Source organism: Asterias rubens, chromosome 6 (assembly GCF_902459465.1).
Source record: "Asterias rubens chromosome 6, eAstRub1.3, whole genome shotgun sequence".
Classification (NCBI taxonomy): Eukaryota; Metazoa; Echinodermata; class Asteroidea; order Forcipulatida; family Asteriidae; genus Asterias; species Asterias rubens.
The window spans coordinates 18259428-18275687 of NC_047067.1; the positions used below are offsets into that span (position 1 = coordinate 18259428).

Below are 16260 nucleotides of genomic sequence, written 5' to 3' on the forward strand. Positions count from 1 at the left end.
ACTACGTCACTTCAGAGGGAGCCGTTTCTCACAATGTTTTGTACTATCAACCTCTCCCTATAACTCGTTACCAAGTGAGGTTTTATGCCAATAATTATTTTGAGTAATTACCAATAGTGTCCACTGCCTCTAACTCTTTTTGTGTGTGAATTATACGAAAGATGTTTTACCGTAAAAATAATATATAAAAACTGCCAAAGCAACTCACTGTGTGTATTGGGCTCGGGAACCTCTTTTATAAAACCGTAAGTTCAATTTCGCAATTTGCTTACTGTATCAATGTGTCCTCAATTTTCTAAATGTTTTAGTTAGATCATGTTAGTTATTGGCAATGGAAGTATGCAATGATACTTCATCTTCCCAGTAACAAAAATGTAAATAAATACTCTGTGTAGCCTAAATGTATACACCCCCCCCCCTTTATGAACATGTCCATTTGCGCGCATTTTATTACCCTTATTTGAAAAAGTCAGCCGCCAACACACGTCATGCAATAGCCGTCGAATCACCTTTCACGCATGGTTAAAGAACGTATGGGATCTCAGTACATGTACATTCATTTGAGTACGCAGACTGAAGTGACGGTGGACGTGTGTCGCTGATTCGCATGCTTTTCGAGGAAGCTCAACGCTGGTTTTTTTTAAAAACGAAATCTACTGTAAATTGTCCTTGGTGAAATACGAAGGAAGGCTGGATGCAGTTATCTTGAAGAGGATTTTGTTTAACTCAATATCAACGTCAGTGGAGACTTGAAGGGCACATTCTGGCCGAGTCAAACTTGTTTGGCACTTTATGGTGTGCGAGGCTCGCCCAGCAACAATCACACGGTGTTCGTTGTTATTATTGTGCAGAACAGAAGCTGTGAACTTTTATTGGGCTTTTATTTACGTCAGTATTTAACTGTTTAGTCAAGTACCTGATGACAGCGGATGTGCCAGCGATGCCATAAAACTCCCAATGGATTTATCTGTTTTATAGATTGATAAGCTGTCAATCAATCATCTCGCTATACCTATAACTGGAAAGGTTATTTATCTGTTAAAGCCTTCTTCATAAGATCGGTTGTTTAAAATAAGGAAAAACTTAATGCAGAAAAAACACTGTCGGATTTTTTAGAAGACAAACCGTGACACCTCAAAATTCGGAATAGAATATATTAGTTTGGAGCCGGAACCTGTGGACTTTCTGGTTGTCTCAATGAAGACGCCGTCAATTGAAACCCCTACAAACTCGGACTCTATAACTGAGATCCGGATCGGTGAAGGAGGAGGTGGTTACTCCAGTGGGGAGATGAGGATTACCGGGCCGAGGGAATCGACCTGCAAGGGTACCCTGGTCGTCGAGTCGGCCCACGGTCACACACTCGGTCATGGTATCAATCAGGACGTTACGGACGCTAGGATCATGGTCCTGGGAGCAGAGAGCGTTGGCAAATCCGGTAAGCAAGTTTGTTTAGTTTTGTAAGCAAGTTTGCAATTGATTGATAGATTGTTTGTTTGATTTGGGTTTATTGCTATTTACATACAAGAATACAATCGAAATTACGCTGGATCTCGTGCTTAAAAAGACATTGAAATACTGGAAATATTGTAACAAAAATTAGGATTACATAATATAGACATGGTCCACCTTGGTTAATAGTTTCCGAGGATGAGTTTAATTTATAACAAATAATTAAAATCCTTGGATTTCGTGCTTAAAAAGACATTAAAATACTGGAAATATTGTTAAAAATTAAGGAATTAAATATAAAAGACATGGTTCAACCTTGGTTAATAGTTTCCGAGGATGAGTTTGATTTATACAATATAATAAAAAATCCTTAGATCTCGTGCTTAAAAATATATTAAAATACTGGAAATAGTGTTAACAATTAAGGAATACATATAAAAACATGGTTCAACCTTGGTTAATAGTTTCTGAGGATGAGTTTAATTTATACAAAATAATAAAAATTCTTGGATTTCGTGCTTAAAAAGACATTAAAATACTGGAAATATTGTTAAAAATTAAGGAATTACATATAAAAGACATGGTTCAACCTTGGTTAATAGTTTCCGAGGATGAGTTTAATTTATACAAAATAATAAAAATCCTTTGGATCTCGTGCTTAAAAAAAGACATTAAAATACTGGAAATATATATTTTTTTTAAATGAGGAATACATAATATAAAGTACATAGTTCATCCTTGGTTAATAGTTTCTCAGGATGAGTTTAATTTATACAAATAATAAAAATGTGGCTTACCACATGCATAATGTGCACAACCACTCGAATTTGTGTTCTCCTTTCCGGCCATTTTTAATGAACACCAGTTTGGAAACCATTGCGGTAGCATTATCTCAAAACGTGCTGAGTTTGTCGAATACGAGATCTGCAAAGAGGTACTCAATGTGTTGTTAATTTGGTAAAGAAAAGTGTACCTATCTTTGTGTCTGTAAGTAAGTGTATACATACATTGTTGACAACATGCCGGTTTTTTTTTTCTCAAAGATGCTAAAATTTGGGTTTTGCACGGCGGTAGATTATTGATGTAATGCTTTGAGTACAACATCGTCTGGTGAGATTGTGTTGGCTCAGACAACTTTGTTGGTTTGGTTTGCCTGAAGTTTCGATTATTGTCCTCTGTTGGTCATTAGGAGACCCTGGAAGCTGTCTTCATCAGCTGTACTAGCTTTGAGAACCAAACTATGGTTGATAACAGAACAAGTTTATTTGTTGATGGCGTGTTCTTGAAAAATAAGCATACTAATGTATAGCGAAATAGTTGGTAGGGTTTTATGGATAACGCGTAACGGGTTCAGTTAGTTTTTGAGGTAAACAAAAAAACGCCATCATTGTGTAAGACACAATATTCTGAATAACTGTTTATACAATTACTCGAGTCCCATGCTTCTAAATGGCAGTCATTAGTGGTTAAATTGCCTTTAAAATTAAAGCATCAACAGTAAATCCTCAACAGTTGTGTGGCCATAAAGTCGGGTCCTTTGTGCGACTAATCCGATGATGTTTAGAAAGTAATTGACCAGTTGATAGAGGGTTGGTAAAAGCCTAAACGCATTTACGGAAAAGGACAGAATAGGGGGAGGAAAAACCCGACCCTGGGAGCGATGTTTAAGGGCATTTATCGGTGGGTAAACAAACTAATTGTGATGTTAGTGGTCAGTCACTAATGAGGGAAGGCAGCTTGGAAAGGGAAAGCCTTGTGTTTGACGCAAGAGCAAACGAATGATGACAATATTTTATCTAACGGCAAGAACGTAATCGTGTACATTAAATCCATTAAGTGGGGGCATTAACACAATATTGTTAGCCAGAGGGGGTGTATGGGTGCCTTTCGGACACCCTGTTTGAAACATGGACACCATGTTTTATCTTTCATTAACATGTAAATGTATATTGTAATGTAAATGCACAATATAGTTAATGGTCTGACGTTTCGACCTTTAAAGCAGAGTCAACAAGTGAACAATTTTGACACCAGTTGTTTTTCCCCCAGCAAAATTTGGACACCCTTTTACAAAATTCTGGCTAGTATAGAGAATATAGGCTTGTAAGTAGAATGTAAAATTTTACAAAGCTGATGAAGCCAATTCACTCTAAAAAAATACATTAGTCAAAACAACACTAAGTAGTCATACGAGACATGATTTTGATGTAAGTTAGTCAAAATCATGACTAATTAGTGTTGTTTTGACTAATTTTGAGTGTTAACCCTTCCCATTTAGATAAAACAACGCAGCACTAAATTTAAACTTTATTTTATTCTCATTGCAATATGCAACACAAACCTACAGGGGAGTGGAAAACTATAATTCAGGCATGAAATTCCTACTGCTTTTAGTCTGATTTCCGATTTGATGCCTTTAGAAAAATCTCTGAATAATATGATGTTGTGATAATAGCCTGGAACGTGTACTACGAATCTACATCATGTGTACTGTACTTAAAATAGGTCAGCTATTGTACTCATTCAACCAAATGTTCCTACTTTTTTTCCATGCACGGCCATCATGCCTGACAATAATGTCTATACATTACGCAACAAGAATGCTCTCTTTCGTGGTAATGCAATGTTGTACACATGTACACATGCTAAGTAATGTACATACATGGCCTGCTGTGTTGACTCTTCTCCGAAATATAAATTACGAATTGTGAAACTGTAAATCAGCGACAGTGTAATTTTGTGTCCAGAATGGTTTATAGCTTAACCCGGTCACAATAACACCACGTCCATCAGTGTGCCGTGTATGTTTATTATTTCTGGATGGAGAAAACGCGTGGCAGACTCTGTCGACGAACGTGTCCTTAGAATAGAAATCATTCCTGGAATCTGGAGCTACCAATCGTCAGATGAATTACACACACACACACACACAACACACATCCCTTCACGTGGCAGTGACAAATTACTTGACTCTATTTATTAGAAACATTGAAGTCTAATTCTGGATTAGCACTGACTATCCTATAGGTAGCTATATAGATTCGTTTTACAATTGGTTCTTTCTTCCTCCTTGGTTAGACCGACTATGCACTCTACTTGTTAGATAGGCCTTTCTTGAGATGCAGCAGAAAATGACTGGGTATAAAATGATGCAGAGTGAGGTCTAACTCTTGACTATCCTACGTGTTTAGGTTGCAGTTTAGTACAATTGGTTTACTGAGGACCCAACAAATATATGTCTATCTTTGATTTGAGATGCAGCCAGTGTTGGATAATGACTAGGTATAATTATCAGAACATTTAGGTCTAATTCTGAATTACACCACTGACTATCCTACAATTGTTGTAACAGTTTAAGGTTCGTTTTTTACCGAGCACACGATTTTATATACAGATTTATTTGAGAAGCAGACAGTGTTAAAATGACTGGGTATTAAAGGCAGTGGACACTATTGGTAATTACTCAAAATAATTATTCGCATAAAACCTTTCTTGGTGACAAGTAATGGGGAGAGGTTGGTGGTACAAAACATTGTGAGAAACAGCTCCCTCTGAAGTGCCATAGTTTTGGAGAAAGAAGTAATTTTCGACGAATTTGATTTCGAGACGTCAAGTCTAGAACTTGAGGTCTCGAAATCAACCATCTAAACGCACACAACTTCGTGTGACAAGGGTGTTTTCTTCTTTCATTATTATCTCACAACTTTGATGACCGATTGAGCTCAAATTTTCACAGGTATGTTATTTTATGCGTAATGTTGACATGCACCAACTGTGAAGGCTAGTCTTTGACAATAACCAATAGTGTCCACTGCCTTTAATCTATCATAGGTGATTCCAAACCCACCGCTGTCGCCTCTAACAAGAACTATGTTGGATTAATATTGCCTTATCTTGATTAAAATACTGCAACGGCTAACATGGTACTCGATCACTAGCCTATAACAAGTCTCACGAATAGGTGGAGGAAAAATACTGCAATGTTTGCAAAAATTTAGTAGAGAGAATATTGACATAACACGAAAGACAACTTCGACGCAGTTATCGCCACGTGAAGTTCCAAGTTAACATTTGTTTATTGAAATGCTGTGCTAATTTTTGTGTTATGGTAGCGCGGCTAGTCGTTTCATTTCTTCCATTATTGCTTGTTTTGATACGTCTTGTATTTCCGTCAACTCCAACACTCCAGCTGAGCAGATATTATCCCTAGATTTACATTTGCAACAAATACTCTTTGTTGCTCTATGGTTTAACCGCTTCGTCATCATAAAATGCGGGCAGCTTGAAAAACACTTCTGCTGGAGCGACTAGTACAGCAACTTTATTAAACCCCTGTAAAATCTAAATTATTAGCTATTATGACGTAACTAACCAAGGACGGATACAAAATGTAACCGTATGCCGGAAACATCAAAATCAAACAATTTTTGCATGCAATATGATACGGGAAGGTAATGCTGTATATTAGTGCGCGTTATATGACCGAGTGAAAGGCCATGACGACTCACATCTGCTAGCAGTAAATCAAAAAAAAAATGCAAAAAAACAAATTTTTGTGTATGATGTTGTTGACTGTCACCTAGGTTGATGTATTTATTGAGACGTGTGCGTGAGGTGAACTGAAATTTGATCCTGGGAAAAGACTCGGTGGAAGAATATTATTTTGTTGAAAGATGTTTTCAACATGCTTGCGGGTATATACATCAAATATTGCTGGGGAAGCGAACTTGTCATGTTTCTCGCGTGTGGTTTGAGCGTAAGCATGGTCTGTCTGGGTTTTGTTTCTTCCGGGTTTGGGGGTAACTCTATGGTCGGCGTGTTAGCGAAATTTTGTTTTTAGGCTATGGTTAAATCACGGTGGAAGGAAAAATAAGGGTTACATTACAGGCAAAATAGCCCCAACGTATATCACATGCAGTTGCTGTTTGCATAAAATAATATGAGTTCTAATCAGATTTTAGGACTTCAATTATTTACCAAAATTTGATTTGCCATGGAAGTTGCTGTTGTTGATGTTGCTGCTGCTGTTGTTGTTGCTGTTCGCGGTTGTTGTTGCAGTGTTGGTGTTGTTGGTCTTGTTGATGTGGTTGTCATTCTTTTCCAGCTGTTCTCGATTGCATCATTTAAAATTATGCAACGAAAATTAAAATTTATGCAATACTTGTCGAAAACTGAGTCTAAGTTCTCCCCATCGAGTCCTGAGTCACAAAAGGCACAGCTCCCAATTACTCGTCAACAAGTCACGGACTTGAAGTCAGGAGTCACTTAAACGAGTCTGGGTCATGAGTAATTTAAGTTGAGTCCGAGTCACGAATAAATTAAAGACAATTGACACTATTGGTTATTTGAAAGACTACTCTACACAGTTAATGTATCTCAACATATGCATACAATAACAAAGCTGTGAAAGTTTGAGCTCAATCGGTCATCGAAGTTGCGAGATAATGATGAAAGAAAAATACACCCTTGTCACACGAAATTGTGTGCTTTCAGATGCTTGATTTCTAAATTCTAAATCTGAGGTCTCGAAATTAAATTCGTGGAAAATTACTTCTTTCTCGAAAACTACATCACTTCAGAGGGAGCCGTTTCTCACAATGTTTAATACTACCAACCTCTCCCCATTACTCGTAATCAAGTAAGGTTTTATGCTAATAAATATTTTGAATAATTACCAATAGTGTCCACTGCCTTTAAGCCGAGTCAGAGTCTGAATTATAATTGTCATAAGTTTATACATATGTATGAGCTTTCAGATGGATATATTTCGCTGGAGGACTAGTGCTGGAATAAACGTTATATTGAGTGAGCTTTCAGAATGGATCCAACCATTTTTATTTTCTTCTCCGCAAAACACCGATTTTTTACTACGTATTTAATGAACGCACAACAGATCGGTTTGGACGTAATTGCCCCTTAATGCTTCAGCAAGTTACAGTTCAATGATGCAAAGCTGTACCTCAACACCCTTTAATAAAAACTTAAAGGCAATGTATACATTTGGTTGTTGGAACCGTCCGATTATTTTAATCCTGTAAACAAGTAAAAACATTTCATAAATTGGAAAGCGTTTGTGGAGATGTAGTTGGAAATCTTGAACCGTTAGGCTATGTCAGCGCATGAAGATCAATCCATAACTTGAATACACATTCTGAGAAACATTTCATGCATGACATGTTTCTCAGATTTTTGTTAAAATCCATTCCTTCTAAAGTTATACCAAAATCCTTGGAAGGAATCGTTTCTTAAAGGCAGTGGACACTATTGGTAATTACTCAAAATAATTATTAGCATAAAACCTTACTTGTTGACGAGTAATTGGGAGCTGTTGGTAGTATAAAACGTTGTTATAAATGGCTCCCTCTGAAGTGACATATTTTTCGAGAAAGAAGTAATTTTCCACGAATTTGATTTCAAGACCTCAAGTTTAGAATTTGAGGTCTCGAAATCAACCATCTAAACGCAGACAACTTCGTGTGACAAGGGTGTTTTTTCTTTCATTATTATCTCGCAAGTTCGATGACCGATTGAGCTCAAATTTTCACAGGTTTGTTATTTTATGTGTATGTTGAGATACACCAAGTGAGAAGACTGGCCTTTGACAATATTACCAATAGTGTCTACTGGCTTTAAATTGTTACACAGTATCAACAGCTGCGGTGTTTCTTACCAAATAAGTTTGAATATGGTCATAAATTTGTGGAGAAAGCTTTACCGTCCCTTTAATGGGGTCAGCTTGGAATTAAGAGGAGTTGATGGTAGGGGCGTGTCCCTGTCTGGAAGGGGGTGTCAGTGTCACTAGGATTAAGTCTCTGTCTCCGATCATGGAGGAAGCTCTTCCTTCCTCCATGCACCGATTGAGAGTGAGACTTATTGGCCCAGATAGACTCGATCAAACATCTGTATTCCAGTCTCGAGTTGCACACGTGTTCAGTTGTTGGTAAATATAAGTGTTGGTGACATTTGTATTCATTTGTAATAATAACAATCATTTGAAGAGGCCGCGCATGGAGTATTCGACACTAAGTGGGGAAATTATTGACAAATAAATCGCCAGATTGCCTTTAGTATATGCTTTCTATCATATACAAAAACACCCGGCAATAAATTCAGTTAGCGGTCGCTGTGTCTGATATTGCACCAATTTATTACCCCACTTTTTTTCACTTGTGTGTCGCATCAAGATGGCACCTGGGCCCAATTTCATAGAGCTGCTAAGCACAACAATTTGCTAAGCATGACATTTCTTCCTTGATAAAAACAGGATTACCAACCAAATTTCCATTTGTTGCATGTTGCTTGTTTCTGGTACTCAGTTGTTGTTTGTTTATCCTGAAAATCACGTGGAAATTTGGTTGGTAATCCTGTTTTTATCAAGGAAGAAATTTCATGCCAAGCAAATGTTCATGCTAAGCAAATGTTCATGCTAAGCAGCTCTATGAAATTGGGCCCTGATGTCAAATTCAATGTCGCTCAGTTTCAGCCCAAATTATATCTCGAATTAAGGTCGGGCCCGTGATCAGACCCTTGCTAGTTTTATCACATCATCCTGACTTTAGTGTGTAGAATTTGAATGTTGTGTCGAAATTAATTCGAGATGTGAAGCACATCGAACACGCACAGATGACGGGTTCCTTTTTTTTTGTCTGCATTTGTATACGTGCTACTGAGTGTCCGCTTCGCTTCAAAGACTGGAAGATCAAATTAATTTGGACGGCGCGGGATCGGAGCGTGATTTACCGTGCTCCAGAAGCCGTAAATCTAGAAGTCGCTCCGTGCCAATAGACACTGTACATAACAACGGGCCATGGCCCAATTTCTTAAAGCTACTTAAGCTGAAAATATTGCTTACCATTTGTCTGCTTAGCAACATTTTGTACCACGTCCCTTTGATGGGCATTGTTTATGAAAATGTTTACATTCATAAATATTTAGAACATGTATAATTCACTTCTGTATCAAATGTCATTTTGATTTAAACCGAGCACTTACTAACTTATTTAGCCGCCTTATAGCCTCCTTGGATAACCGTCCCATGAGCGAGCACCGAACATACAAACAAACACCCAAACGAACAGACAAACAATAGCAAACTTGAAAAAACGCACACACCAATTCACACAGGCATGAAAACGCACACGCAGAACAAAAATGCATAGAGAACCCCCAACCAAATAAACACATATGTCACCATGTCGTAGCAGCTTACGTTGGTTGTCCATAAAGGTTTTGTGCGACTCTTACCAACCATTAAAGTGCTATTCACACGACAGCAATTTAACTTGGGTCCCTCGCTTTATTTTAGCAAGGTTGTAAAATGTAGCAATGTGTGACAAGATGTTGCAAGAGAACATGGAGAGTAGAACAGTTGTTGCTCTTTCACACAAGGTACATAATATTGTAAATTTTTACAACCATGCAGATTAGCAAGGGACCCTTGCTAAACTGCTCTCGTTTGAAAGGGGCTGAGGTTGTGTCATTACAATGACCCTCCAGCACAAAGGTGTATGTCGTCCCTCACCGTAATTGATATGTAACATACTCAGAACATTCTCATTATGACGTTATAAATCCTAGCACATTGAGACACTCAGAAGTAAACAAAAATCTCAGTATAGTTTCATGCGACACCAGCTTGTCTCGTTCGGCAAACTTTCGGGGAACGATTGTTTTGGGAACGACGCGTTGCGAACCACAGTGGACTCCAATATTAAATTGTATAGGTCAAATCTATGATATGTCCAACAATCGGACCCAAAACACAGCACAAACTGGGGTGGTAAAGTTGACACCATGGGTGTTGATTTATATCCAAGAGAGAATAAAAATGTACATAACAGGGCGTTAAAATAACACAAAAATGTAATAGTTTTGGCATAATTTGGTGTTTTAACACCATTATAATAGTGTCAATTATCATGTTTTTTTCGGCATTCATAATACCCATGGTGTTGGTGTCCACTTTTAAAATGTCAGAACCGAGCAATAAGTAAACACAAAAAATGGTATCGGACTTTTCCCTTTTCCTTCCCGGTGCAAGAAGTACAGGTACATGTATAGGCAAATTGTGTATAATAGCAATCAGTAATTCTGTTAGGCTCACCTGTGTTGTTTACCTAAGTCCCTTTGTGCCGACCCAAATCATGGGCCACAACACCGCTGGTCTAACTCTTGTTTGTTTTCATAGCAAAATACCTAGCGTGGCTTGCGGGCTTTCCTCTGCTTAACTGGGGTGGGTGCACGGAGCTCAGAGCCCCATGGAAGGGCAGCCAGTCTATGCCTCAGTGTTGTTGACACTTCGTAACCAACACAAACAAACAAATACATTTACATGAAGACCGCAAGAGGCAACCAACAACCCGTCAGATTTATTTGTTGTTGACATTGTGGTGTTAAAACTTGCCCCTTTGTTTATTTTGCAACGGGAATTAATTGGCCATTTAAATCAATCACATGAAGAGACTTTAGTTTATGCATGGGTTAAAAACACTCGTCAGGTATTTTCCGTTAATATTCTAGATTAAAATAAAATGACTGCCCTCTGTTTTTTTCTATACAGCTGCTAGGCCGAAAATAATAAATATGATCAACGGTTAGTTGTGTTTTATGCACTGCAAAAACCGGTGTCTTAGAATTGATATAATGGGTGTTGTCACATATATATTTAGGAACCGAAAAAATAATCAGATTTGACACCATATGGAGCGTTAAAATAATCGCAGTTGCAAGACAAAAATGAAAGAAAACCCCATCTTTGTTGCACGGAGTTAATGTGTGCTTTCAGATGCCTGAGAAAGACTTAAGCTATCGGATTCAAATTTGTTGGTTAAAAAAAGTGTCTCTTTCTCAAAAACTACATTACTACAGAGGATGTCGTTTCTAATAATGTTTCATCAACCTCTCTAGTGATCTTTATTATGATGGAAGTTTGTAATGGTCATTCCCTTTTTAACCAATTACGCTCACTTAAACAGAAAGAAAGAAAGAAAGAAACTTTTTTTTTTACCCTTATTAATATCTGCATAATACGCCAATGCCAACGAAATTGTCGTGTATGAAGGCACTTATTCAAGCAATAATATTGTAATGCATGTCTTAACGGTACACGACACCTTTGGTCATTGTCAAACACGACACCTTTGGTCATTGTCAAAGACATGTCTTCCCACTTGGTGTATCTCAACATATGCATAAAATAAAAAACCTGTGAAAATTTAAGCTCGATTGGTCGTCGGAGTTGCGAGATAACTATGAAAGAAAAAAAAAACGCCCTTGTCACACGAAGCTGTGTGCTTTCAGATGCTTGATTTCGAGACCTCAAATTCTAAACTTGAGGTCTCGAAATCAAATTCGTGGAAAATTACTTCTTTCTCGAAAAGTACGTCACTTCAGAGAGAGCCGTTTCACACAATGTTTTGTACTAGCAACCTCTCCCCATTACTCGTTACCAAGTGAGGTTTTATGAATTACTGATAATGTCCAGTGCCTTTACATCGAGACGACGAAGGAGCTATATAGCGATCTTCACAATATTATCGGTTTTGCTTCCCGTTCAGTAAAAGCCTGCCTCCGGCTTCAGTATGTCCAACAAAATAGCCAGCCTCACTTTCACCTGCTGAGCTTCCTATTTATTGATTTCGACCTGTGTTAGATCCGGCTGGATGTTTTTAGCATCCTCTATCGTGAAGTTAGATCTACGGGGTGACGATTGTATCTAAAAATGTGTGGATTGAAGGCACTGAGGTCGATTCAACAAAGAGTTAGGGACTAGTCCTATACTAAAGGAGATATTAAACTCTAAAGGCTGGTCCCAAGTTAGGACGAGTAACTCATCCTAACTCGTGAAATCCACCCCTGGACACCTTTGGTAATTGTCAAAGACCAGTAGTCTCACTTGGTGTATCCCAACCAATGCACAACAATGTGAACAGTTGCATACAAATAACAAATATCGTGAAAATGTGGGCTCAACTGGCCATTGAAGTTGCAAGAGAATGTAGACAAAGAAAAGCATCATCGTTGCTTACAATATTATGCTTTAAAATGCATAAAAATGCTTCAGGTCGGAAGCATTCTAACATTTGAGTGCGAAATTACATCTTTCTCAAAAACTACGGTACTTCAGAGGAAGTCCTTGTTACTGTGCAAGGGTGCCTTATGGTAATTTCGACATTATGAAAGCGAGACAAGGTGTTGTTTGGAGTTTTAGTCAATTCTCTATACGTCCTGTCATAGGTTGTTTTAAAGGCAGTTGACACTGTTGGTAGTTACGCAAAATTTGGTTACGATTAATAGGGATAGGTTGATATAAAACAATGTGAGAAAAGGCTCTCTCTGGAGTGACGTAGTTATCGAGAAAGAAGTAATTTCCACGAGTTTGATTTCGAGACCTCAGATTTAGAATTTGAGGTCTCGAAAACAAGCATCTGAAAGCACACAACTTCGCGAGACAAGGGTGTTTTGTCTTTTATTATTTTCTCGCAACCTCGACGACCAATTAAGCTCAAATTTTCACAGGTGTGTGATGTTATGCATATGTTGAGATACCCGAAGTGAGAAGACTGGTCTTTGACAATTACCAATAGTGTCCATTTTCTTTAATCATTTAGTTGTATACAATCAAACTAACATGTGAGATATCTCCGAAATTCCGGAGCGTAACTGTTGGTGCAAAACAATTGATATCTTTTGACATAGACACTTTACTACGAAGTGAAATGTTTCTCGATCAAAATGCTTTATACTATAGCGAAATCTGCTGTAGATTCTATAACCAAATATTGTATTGCAATTAATTTTAAGAGTGACTACCAAACGTATACATGCCCTTCAAATTGCATACATTGAAACTGCACCGTCCACTCTTTTGTTAACCAGACCCAAATGAAGTGATTTATCTTTCCAACACAACGTGGTTGCACAAGTACACTGACGCTAATGGCCTGCAAGACCTTGGTGTATATTCCCTTCCTCCAAATGCAAAGATAATTTTTACATCTTGCTAAATCGGGGTAAGATCACCGCAAAACGAGATCATCACGGTGCCATAAAATTACCCAACGTCTCGCTAACTTGATTTCCCCCATAAACCCCTTCTTAGAACTGGCCTTAACATTTTTTAAATGAAGCTCTCACGATCGATTTTTTTCCTGGGAATAATCTCGCTTTGCCCTTGGTGCAGCGAGAGTATCCAGCCCGGAGCAGTCTCAGAAGCCGTAGATATAATCCAATAGGGACTAGACGAAGCCCTACTTGCCGAGATAATTATACACTTTTATCTGCACGCTATGAGGGTATCTTTCTTTATAGAAATCAAAGAGTCCCGATTCTGTGTCCGTCTTTGGGGAGTCTTGATTTGTGCAGGTCCGACGGGCCTTCGATGCCCAACGTCGTCACAACCCGCTCAATATTCAACACTATTATCTGTAGATTTTGAAGGCAGATAAACAATGTCATGCGATTTTTTTTTCATGTGTGTTTTTAACGCCACAATACGAAGTGTGGGTCTGAGAACCAAAAGGGGTCCATGTAACGTAGGGATTTGAAACACTCTGTGGACTTTTATACGTCCACACAGTGTTTTTGTTTACAGTGTTGAAGAATGGGGTTTTCCTTAAGTGAACAGAAGAAAGAATTGCCACAGAGTGACTGTATGTAACGTAGAGTTGTGTTTTAAAGCTACTACGAAGTGTGGACCTGAGAACAAAAGATGCCCACAAAAAAAAGTGTAGAGATTTGAAACACTATGTGGACTTACACACGTCCACACAGTGTTTTTACAGTGTTGAAGAATATGATTTGCTTAAGCGTATATAACAAAGGATTGTCCTCAGAGTGACTGCAACACAGAGCTGTGTTTTAACGAAGTGTGGATCTGAGAACTAAAAGAGGTCCACGTATTGTATAGGGGCTTGCAACACTCTGTGGACTTACACACGTTCGACACAGTGGTGAAGAATATGATTTGCTTATACAGAACTATGTAGGGAATGTCCACAGAGTGACTGCTACACAGAGCTGGGTGTGTGGATACACACGAACACTCAAACCGGCGCTGTTTAACAAAAAAGGCCAACAGCGTCCCCTTGAATGAAGGTCCCCAGTTGGAAAGTGTGTACAAAACCAACATGAGCTGTTGCCAACGAAATACAAACAAAAGAGGGACAATATGAGGTCGTGTATGATCTGAATCGAGTTTGATACTTCCTATTCTCGACAATATTTCTAGTGCCTTTTGTTGTATGAATTTAAGATTGTATGCTGATTATAAATGCAGGGAACACTTCAAAGATCGACTGTGCAACAGCCATATAGATTTGGTTGAGATAATAAAAAGTCAGGTTATTATGTAAATCAATAAGGACCTACACTTGAGCGACCTACAATTCAAATAACCATTCAAAATATCTACTCGTACATGTTGATTTTAAATATAGACCATTTCCAAAAAACTATCCTGAGGTATTTTTCGTCAGCACAAACAAGTGTTCAATACCGATATGGTGTCCATAAGCTGGACATCATTTCGCCTTTCCCGAAGTGAAACGCAGAAACAAAACGACAGCCTTGATGGTTGAGGCTTTATGAATATTCATAAGACGCGTATATAGTTTCAAATCAGCAAGGGAACTCTAGCATCTTCTTGCAGTCTCTTTGATCCGGTCCCAATCTGTGGCTGTGTTGCCATAGGCGAGGGCCCAGTGCCCAGGGTTATATGTTTCTTCAATCAGAATTTCCAATATCAGACGATTATTTTATGAACAATGTTTCACCTGCGTTGCGTGTTGTATTTCGAGCAGATTGCTATACACGGCGTGTATGTATTATGTCAGGATGTGTATACACCTGGTCAGAGCAGTGTGTTTATTTCGTTGAATCCGGGCTTTAAAGGCTAGTTACTCAAAATAATTATTATCATAAAACCTTTCATGATTACGAGTAATGGGGAGAGGTTGATAGTATAAAACATTGTGAGAAACAGCTCTCTCTGAAGTGATGTAGTTTTCGAGAAAGAAGTAATTTCCCACGAATTTGATTTCGAGACCTCAGATTTAGAATTTGAGGTCTCGAAATCAAGCATCTGAAAGCACACAACTTCATGTGACAAGTGGTTTTTTTTTCTCGCAACTTCGACGACCAATTGTTGTTTTATGCATATGTTTAGATACACCAAGTGAGAAGACTGGTCTTTGACAATTACCAATAGTGTCCAGTGTCTTTAAAGCCATTGGACACTCAGCTTTGAATAGAACAACAAATAAAAGTTCACAGATTTACAAATAACTTACAGGGTTTACAGAAGGTAATGATGAAAGACTTCTCTTGAAATATTATTCCATGAAATGCTTTACTTTTTGAGAAAACATTAAAACAATTATCAATTCTCGATATTGAGAATAACGGATTTATTTTAAACACATGTCATGATACGACGATTTATACCGTTGAACGGTTCCAAAAACCAAAGATAGCTTTAATGAAAGAGATATATACGGGACGTGTGACAGAGCAAGGACGTCTTTGCTTCGCTTTCCCGTCCAAAATCAACTTGGGGTGTTGCTGAAACAAACTTTATAAAACCAAGTCCAAATAACTGGATAACAATGAGACGTTCTCGATTTACCTGTCGACAAACACGTGTGCTCTTTGCGAACTATCAAAGGTCTAGTTATGTAAATATTCTAATATAGACCTGTGTGATATTCAAAACGCTGGAAAATGTAGTCTGGAGCTCCCCAAATCGATTTGGAAATTTCAGATGGCAAAGAAAGCTCATTTAAAGGGAAGGTATCGAGTTTAAAGCCAGTG

The 16260-nt window shown here is 38.1% G+C and overlaps 1 protein-coding gene across 1 annotated transcript in view; it reads left to right on the forward strand.

The window, feature by feature from the left end:
- The first annotated feature begins 1197 nt into the window (after positions 1-1197).
- The window catches only part of LOC117291393 (ras-related and estrogen-regulated growth inhibitor-like), a 62969-nt gene continuing 47906 nt past the window's right edge, over positions 1198-16260 (forward strand). Inside the window, exon 1 of the mRNA XM_033773045.1 lies at positions 1198-1438. Within this exon, the coding sequence (XP_033628936.1) occupies positions 1198-1438 (241 nt within the window). The remainder of the gene's footprint in view (positions 1439-16260) is intronic.